We start from the raw sequence: 8,913 nt of genomic DNA on the forward strand, positions 1-8,913 counted from the left end.
CAAATGGATGGCCCATCTCCTGGTCACCACATAGCTACATGACATGGAAAACAGTGCTGCTGAGCAACAAAGCAGCTTTAGAGATCTACACTCTCTTTAGCAACTTACTGCCTCTATATATATCATTCATGAAAAAGGCATCAGCTCTTACAAGAAAAGCCAAGATTTTAGGAGTTTTTCAAATTTCTTAATCCTTCTTCCCAACATTTTAATATGACAAGCCTCAAAGCACCAGAGAAAATTTCTTTTTGATGAAAAAGCACGTCAGGATTAGATTTCTTCTGGGACTTGTTTTGCATACCAGGGTTTACCTGTCAGATAAACAACACTAAGGATGTGATGCACATTAAAAGATATGTCCACACGGTGTTTTGGGACTGACACTATGCTTCTTACTTCTCTTAACCTTTCCTCCTCCCAGTGTTTCCATTGCACTGTTCTCTTAGGCGTCTTGTATGTGAGGGTTAATACTTTTTGCTGCAAATCTACTACTGTCTCAGTTCATTAAATTTTAAAGGAGACTGCTGCCACAGTACAATTCTGTACATCAGGAACTGACATATGCTATCAACATAAAACACACAAGCCCTTGGACTTTCTACATTTGTGTTCAGTTCATGTAGTCATACTGCCGTATGCAGGTCAGTCGTTTGCCTTCTCCCTTCTAGACACCCACCTTTTGCTCCCAGAAGGTTTCGGCTCTTGCTCTGTTTCCTCTGTTTTTTTCCCTGGTATTAACTTTTCAGCGCTGTCTAAGAGGGCACTGAGTGCCACTCTCCGAAAGACATTCCCATGAGCCTCCTTGATAAACTGGACCAGCTGTCGGATATCGCAGTACAAGCCCTGAGTAGCAAGACATCATGAAAATGAAAGAATTCAGTCTGCAGTTTGTGAAGAAGCAGTGAGAATCAATAGTTTCTAAGGTACTTCAGCAGACCATTACTTCCTCCGGCTGTTGTCTGATATACTCTCCATGTACAGGGTTTGTGTTTTCTGGCTGGGATCAAAAGCTGGAAACTCCATTTAGTGCACTCAGAGGAAGCAGACAGTGAGGAGCATTATTGTTATGGAACATGCTCTGCAATGGGTTAAAGCAGATGTAGATGTATCAGAGGCTAAACAGCTGCAAGGTGAGGGAACTGCAAAGATGACTTAAAGCCTGTTTTATCCCATTCATCTAGCCCATAATCTTAAAAGGCATGAAAAAGCTAAATGAAGGGGAGGGGGGGGAAGTAGAGTGCAAAAAATTGCATGTTTTGTTTCAAAACCAGTGGGTGTCTTGGGATTTTTCTTATTATTTTAAAGCTTTACATCATGGGAAGAGAGAGGAATGACTCACTCATTCCCCAACCTACTCCTACACTCAAGGCTCTTTTTAGTTCTGAACATTCATACGCATCTGTGATGTGACAAATCACCTCTATATCTGAGGGCAAGGGGATGGAGGAAACAGTTTTATAGGACCTGATTTTTGATCTGTGAACTTTCCTGAAGGATCTTGGATTATTCTGAAAATTCCCAGCTAGGAACTGCACAGCCATCTTTCAACAAAAAACCCCAAACAAATAATTGGATCTGTATACTGATTAAGGCTCTTTTTCATAAGATATTAAATACAAGATTGACTTTAAAGTGTGACGCAACAATAGGAAATCCTCATATATACTCTGCGTACTATGTTCTTGATACAGGCACAATTAATGGTGCTATGCTTAAAGATAAGTTTCACCTTACACACTAGCTAAAATAGGGTCCAGAAAGATATGCAATTTATAAGGAAAATTTACAATTAGTGATCCTAATCTAGGTTCAACAATGGCGCACGTTTTTCTGCATCCCACGACTTAATCTCTGCTGAGAAGCATTCCAAAGGAGAGTTATCCATAAGAACAAGAGGACTTGGACGTAGGCAGACTACTCTGCTGGTTTAAGATGTTACCGTGCTTTTCCTTCCCCCTCTCCCTTCCCTTCACAGAGGATTACTGACTCTTTAGCTGGACTTCAGTGCCTCTACAGCTCTGCCATAAGGACGGAGCACAAGAACGCTTCTTGGTTGCTTCCATGAAAAATCCTAATTCCTGACAATAAAGGAGGTGGTTTGAGATTAGCTGCTAGATTCTGCACCAATTTGGAAGAAGACAGCTCATGTCATCCATTCTACTGACTGCTCTGAGGAGATAGCACATAGGCAGCAACCACTAGCACCTTACATTCCTCCAGGTGTTTGGTAAATTGAGTGTTTGTCTAAACCTTGAGAAGACCTACCAAATTTCTGTTCAGTAACTGACATACTCTGCCACAGGCGGGCCACATCCTTAACCAAGTAAACTGGCTTTAACTTTCCTGAAAGTTGATTTATGCTGGCTGTGGTCTTGTTCATTAACCCCTTGCTCCAGACAATGCCATGAATCCATTTGGAAAAAAAATCCACAGAAGTTGCTTGAACACAGAGGAAAATGCAATTCAGAGCGCACAACTTTCATCCTGGCTAAGTCCCCAGGTTCCAAGGCAGGCATGCAAGGAGGGCGTCACATTTATATTATGTTTCAACTGTGACTGCATAGCTTGCTGCGCCCAAGGGATTTGGCTAAACTGAATCAATTCTTCACTGTAAAGCCTCACTGGTGACACCCAAGTGAAAAAGTAACTTTATTAACATGAAGTCAAGTACTTACCAGGTTCTCTGGGCTGTGCAACTCATGTGTAGTGGAAGCACAGCGAGTGATTAATGACTTGAACATGGCACTCACAATAATACCTTCTACACTCTGGGCTGTAGACTTGTTGTCCACTGTGGTGAAGTTATTCCCAAATCCAGCCTTGTCTGTGAAATTCAAGTACAAGCAAGTCCCCTTGTTAGGAACAGTTTAAAAAAGATGGCTTAAAGACACATGTAAAGGGATTCAGATACATGAGACAATGGCAAGTCCCCACCTAATATCCTGTGCTGAGTTCTCACAATCCCACCCCACAAAAATAAAGCAGAAGGGAAGGGTAAAATAAATGAGAAGGATGAAATCTTCCCAGAAATAGTGGTAGTATCAAAAAGGTTTGAAAAGATCAGGACCACTCTGGCTTCCTTTTTTCCACATCTCATTTAGAGATGTACAGAATAAGGCATAAAATTTGAACAATACCTCCAGCTTTTCTATTTACTGTTCTAAAAGACAAGAGATGTTTGATTAAGCTGAAAAGTGACGACACCCATGAAAAGAAAATCTTCTGAACTACAGGAATGTTGTTCTTGCAAGGTGCACAAGGAGACCAAGCTCTCAGAAAGAGTCAAAAAAGAATTACACATTTATATGAATAACAAGAAACATCCCAGTTTCATTAGGTGAGAGAAAAGTCTTTCAAAAGCTGCATGAGCTGCCATGCTTCAAAGCATGAGCCAGTTAATAATTGATGAATACTTGGGGAAACTTCCTATGGGCATCTTCTTCACAAAAGCCTGATATGTAATATTTTTTGATGCTTTCTCTGAAATGCCTGGGATCAGAGGTAGGCTAATAGACTAGTCAGACTCCCTGAGTGCTTCAGAGCAGCTATTGCTACTCTGTAAACAATTATTGTTAACTGTTGTTGCATGCAGTGACCAAGCATAAATATTTGGTCATTCTAATAGCACCTGGAATAATTTTCCTAACTTAAAAAAAAAAAAAATACATATATACATACACATAGACACACTTGCACACACGCTTGTAACTGCAGGCATGTGCATCTGTGTGTTCTTGTTTATTCAATCTGTTCTTGCTATTTACTGCCTCACCTGAGGCACCACAGAGGGTTTTAACGCTCAATTATATCTCCGTTCAGACTAAACCCTGGATTAAACAGGCTATTCCAGCTGGCGCCTGGTCATGTCATGAAGCAGAGAACTTCCTGCCTGAGGCGCAGTTGAATGAAAATATTTTCTTTGAAGAACCATGAACAACAGGTAGGATGAATCAAAAGAGAAGCCTTCAATTTCAGATGTACTGGGTGATGCAAGATCACTAGGTGAGATCACTGGGTGGTCAAATCAAGAAGGGAGCCAAGTCCCCTGGCTCGCACTGACTGAGGATACAGTCTGTATATTCAATACAGTAATTCACATTTTTTTTCTTTTTTGAAGGAAAAGAAAAAGGTGTGGCTTCTTTCTGATGGTACAGTTCGGGAATATTCAAGTGAGAGTTTCTGATGCCAGCTATACTTACTGTCAGTGACTGGCTCCATGCAGAATCCCAGTAAAGCATGCAGGAAATCCACCACATTATTGAGAGAATCCCTGTTCACATAATCCCTCATGGTCTGCCGGAACTGCATCTTATCCAGTTTGTACAGCTTTGTGAGGCAGTTCTGAGCCTGCAACGACATCCATCAAATCACATCACATCAAAGTACGTGTTCGAGTTTTGCTAATAGGAGCAGGGTATTTTTTGCTCTTGCTTAGCCAGTGCTCTGCTGTGCTGTCTAAAGTAACCTCCCCTAGGAGCCAGAAGGTTCGGGTCCTGTAACAGAAGACAGGTTCGCCTCTGAAGCAAACAAGAAGTTCAGCACAAGGAGACAGTGCACCAGTATGGATGCCACTGTTCAGAGGTGGTGGTGAAGTCACTGCCAGCCATGTCTCAAGGCGTCTCCTCCTCTCCCCAACCCCAAGGTAAAACCTCACTGAATATGAATGAAGTAGGAATATACCACCTCAGTCAAGGCTTATAGCCGTGATGAAACAGGTTCATAGCCTCAGGCATCTGATTTTCAGCCTCTGGCTCAGACCCAACCCGTTCAATGCACCGGTACCCAGTGACCAATTTATATCATGCAAAACATTAGCTTTTTATTTAAAAGCTATTAATTGTCAACTTCTTATCACAAAAGTATCCATCCTACTGGGACCCCATGCAGGCTAGAGTTAGAGAACCTGAAATATCAGCTCTATGGGAAACATGAACTCTCCTGCTACCTACAATAGGGTGCTTAACTTTCCAGTGAACTCAGACATGTGATTGTCATGCAGTCAACACAAATGGTGCATGCAAAGCAGTTTGGCCAGACAAACGCACAGAAAATGCAGCAGACTTAGACATGTAGGAGAATCTCTTCCCATAAAGACCTCAATTCAATCAGTCTGATAGGAACCTGGGCTCCAAAAGACCTATTCATTTATGCTTCATGTTATGCATAGGCCTAAATGTTTTGTTGGCTCAGCTCCAACACAACATAAAAGCCTAACTGACATTTTGATGAATATGGTGTATGTTCAACCAGTGCTCTGTGCAGAACCTTTCTACTGTAACCACTGGGACTCTCTTACCCCATCTTGTCCCATTGTGTCCAGAACTAATGTTACTGCTGCAGTCTCCTCAGTACTCCAGAGTCTAGCTAAGAGAAGAATGCTGCATGACACAGAGGCAGCCAATCCACCTCTGAGCCATCTAGCTCAGATCCCAGAACCAAACTGTAACTCTGTTGGCATAGCTCAGGCTAACGAAAGCCATGGAAAAGCACCTGGCTCCCACCCACGCTGTGGATGGGCACAGTGTAAATTCTCATTACAGTCATCAAAAATGCTCTCTGCTGGAAGCACAGGAAGCGAGGAGGAGGCATGTGCTGGAGAAAGCCTTTGAAAGTCTCACATTTGACAGGGCATTGGACTGATCTCAGGGAGTCAAACTCTTCTGGATGAAGTCAGATGTCTGGGCTACATCTTAGGCACTTTCCACTGCTTCAACTTGGGCAGAACCAAAAATGTAAGGAATCAACAGTGACAATCCACCCTGCCCTTCAATAGGGCATGAGTCTTCGACTTCCTTGCAGCACACTAACATGCCTGCAAGCACAGTGCACTCCAACTACCAGGAGCTGACGGAGCAGCCCAGCAGCAATCAGTCATAATCGCCATTAGGAAAGGTGGACATAACTACACCTCAGACTTCTGGATTCAGATATGCAACCCAAGATAGCTGCACCTCTTGTAAATAGCGTACTCTGTTGGGGTACCATCAATGTGAAAAATTACTTACACCAGCTCACACGGGGGATTTGCTCCCATGTATTTGTCCCGTCCCAGACAACCCATCCATTGGGGTACTCAGAAGCACCCTGGGCCTCAAGTGCTCTCTTAGCAAGCCCCAGGGGCTGGAAGGTAACACGATAGCTGAAAATCTGCTACAGCTGGGCTGCAACACATACTGTGAGCTGGGGCAAAGAGCAACACATTTACTGCCAATACAGAGAAAGCTACAGAGGGGGCAGACAGCAATATTAGCAGCTGATGTCAAAAGTACAAGGGGGACGCTTTAATGAGCTTTAATTCTCTTACATTCTCCCGGAATACCTGGTGTCTCAGGCGATCTCCAGAGAGCCCTCGGTGTCCTTCTCCGCAACCATAGGCACAACCCAGGGACTTCACAATTTTGATCAGCATTGTGAGTGCCAGCCTATGGGTGCTGACAGATGGGCCTTCATCCTGAGAGACACAGAGGGAAAGATGGTGTGAAACCCTGGCACAACCACTGGCATTTTGTTAGCATTTTACTTTTAACAAATTGCTGTCCATTTATCCTCTCAGACACTCCATGGCTGAGTTCTTACTCTTGAAATGCTTACTCCAATTATTTTTCAAGTTTAGGGACTGGCCCCCTCCCTTTCAGCTCCCCTCAAAAAGTCATGCTATAAATGCAAAAACCCCTACATACTGCTATGAATACCATTCAGCATTTACTTCAAAAACTTCTTCCTGAAAAATGGAGTGCTGGCTTGCTTGAGCAGAAAAACAAGCACCTTTTAAAAATGTCTTAGGTATTATGCTACCATGAATTGCAACTTTGGAGGTCAGCAACAGCATCTCTTGGCCAATTCTCATAGCAATACTGAAAAAATTATACTTTCTGGCCATCAAAGAAAAAAAAACTGTGTTCACACACTAGATTCTGTTTTTCCTTATAAGTTATGAATAATAAACCTGAAAAAAATCATTGTGATTGAGGGTTTCGGGGTCTTTTACAAGATACTGAAAATGTCCATGCAAGGCTCACAAAACCTGCTTTTAGCAGCTGCTTCGCTGGAGTGGTTACAGTGCTTGAATTCCCAATTGTGTTTCTTCAGTGGAACCCCAAGTGAGCACGAGAACAAAACAAATTAATTTATAATTGCGGTGCAAAAAAAAAGGAGGGAAAACAAAAGGGCAGTTGCATACACATGCATACTCAATCTTTACAGATCTTACAGTACATACAGGAATTGTATAAAGAGAAGCAAGACAAACCTTTTCTTGTTTTTTGTCATTCTTCTCATATGGCCCTCCTCCTCCTCCTCCACCTCCATCACTTCCACCTCCACCTCCTCCACCACTTCCACCACCTCCTTCTTCTCCTCCATCTCCAGCTCCACTAACTGGGGGAGGCCCAAATCCACAAGCTGAACCACCAGAAGCAGCCCCTTTGAGCTGGAAGGATCCTTCACTTGGTCTCTTTTCAGGGGCCTCATTTTCTTTGTTCTCACTCTTCCTCCGAACCTTCTCTACACAGGGCACCACACCAAGCTGAAGTAAGCACTCCACAATGTTCAGTGCCACATCGCAAATCCGGGAACTGATGTCATGGTTCAGAACCAAGTAAACAGCCTTCAGGACCACCTGGGAGATTCAAACATAGTATTTAAAGTCAGGTTTATTTTCTCTCCTAGTACTATTTAGTGCCTGGAAATTCTAGTCACAGACCAGAGACTCATTATAGCAGGCACAGTACAAACTCAGAATGAAGTACACACAACCCTCAACCCCAAGAGCCTACGATCTAGGTGTAAGACAAGAAACCACAGGCTGGGCACAGTCAGGCAGAAAAGGAAACCATGAGATGACATCTGTGAGCCTGAGAACACTGCTTCAGTGCACCGGGGGCTGTCAAGTCATTAAGGGGAATGCAGAAAAGGTGAGTTTTAAGGTGCCATTAGAAGAAAGGTGCTATTCAGTTTTATACTATTTTATAGGGTACTTGGTGCATGCCCCAGGAACACAGCCATTAAATAATATCACTTAAGATTTGATGTGTGCATTCCACATGCACATGCACTCCTTGCAAGGAGTAATAGGAGTTGCAGTATCTCAGAGGAGACTTTTATGATATGCACAAATGTATCTGACTGACCTTTATGTACTGCTGAGAGAAGTCATATAAAGAGGTGGAGGAAAAGCCCATCAAACCCCTGATCTCAATGGTACAGCTATATTGACAGAAGAGGGACCTGGCTTTCCTCGTTCCTTGCCAATTACCGAGAGATCCAGCATGCCGTTCTTGTGGACAAAGTTGTTGGTTCCATCAATGTGATCCGTATCCTCCAAGCAACTGTAATTGATGCAGGAGTCTGTCAGGCTCCGTGGGAGGTTGGCACATGCAAGCGGCTCATGGGGCATCTCAGGGATAGGCACCTGGTTGCAAAGCTTCCTCATGTGCTCACTGAAGAAATCGGCGTAGCCCACATTGAATGAGGCCAGGGTAGTGTTGAAGGTGGCCACAGTGATGGTGGAGATCTGGGACCGCACTGCAGGGAGGAAAATGGCTACCTGTAAATTTCCATCTCTAGAGTTATGAAATGGCAAACTGAGGCTGTCCTTGTTGACAAGAAGGGAGCAGCTCTTAATGCAGCTTGTAATGCTGAAAGACAAGACAGGTTCCTAATTCCTATCATGGGTACAGGGATGAAAGCATAGATTCATTTATTCCTTTAAGCCAGTCTAAATTAGAACAACCCCAAGTTTGCTCTAGCAGTACAGTTCCACGGCACCTTAAGCTGATCTCAGTCAACTGGGCAGTTAAGCAGATCAGGGAGCTCAGCCTGTCTAAATCTAATCCAAAAGGGGGATTAGATTTTGGCTATCTTTGCTCCCTGCATTGGTCCAGTGCCTGGTGTTAAAAGCAGCACTTTTTTCCT

General features: G+C 43.4%; 1 protein-coding gene across 1 annotated transcript in view; it reads right to left on the bottom strand.

Annotated features, from left to right (window-relative positions):
* The window catches only part of UNC80 (unc-80 homolog (C. elegans)), a 136,141-nt gene that overhangs the window by 94,421 nt on the left and 32,807 nt on the right, over positions 1-8,913 (bottom strand). Inside the window, 6 exon segments of the mRNA XM_009329652.1 lie at positions 677-843; positions 2,676-2,824; positions 4,200-4,347; positions 6,305-6,451; positions 7,250-7,618; positions 8,255-8,523. Coding sequence (XP_009327927.1) covers positions 677-843; positions 2,676-2,824; positions 4,200-4,347; positions 6,305-6,451; positions 7,250-7,618; positions 8,255-8,523 — 1,249 coding nt within the window.

The sequence above is a fragment of the Pygoscelis adeliae genome, unplaced genomic scaffold, assembly GCF_000699105.1.
Source record: "Pygoscelis adeliae isolate BGI_AS28 unplaced genomic scaffold, ASM69910v1 Scaffold7, whole genome shotgun sequence".
Lineage (NCBI taxonomy): Eukaryota > Metazoa > Chordata > Aves > Sphenisciformes > Spheniscidae > Pygoscelis > Pygoscelis adeliae.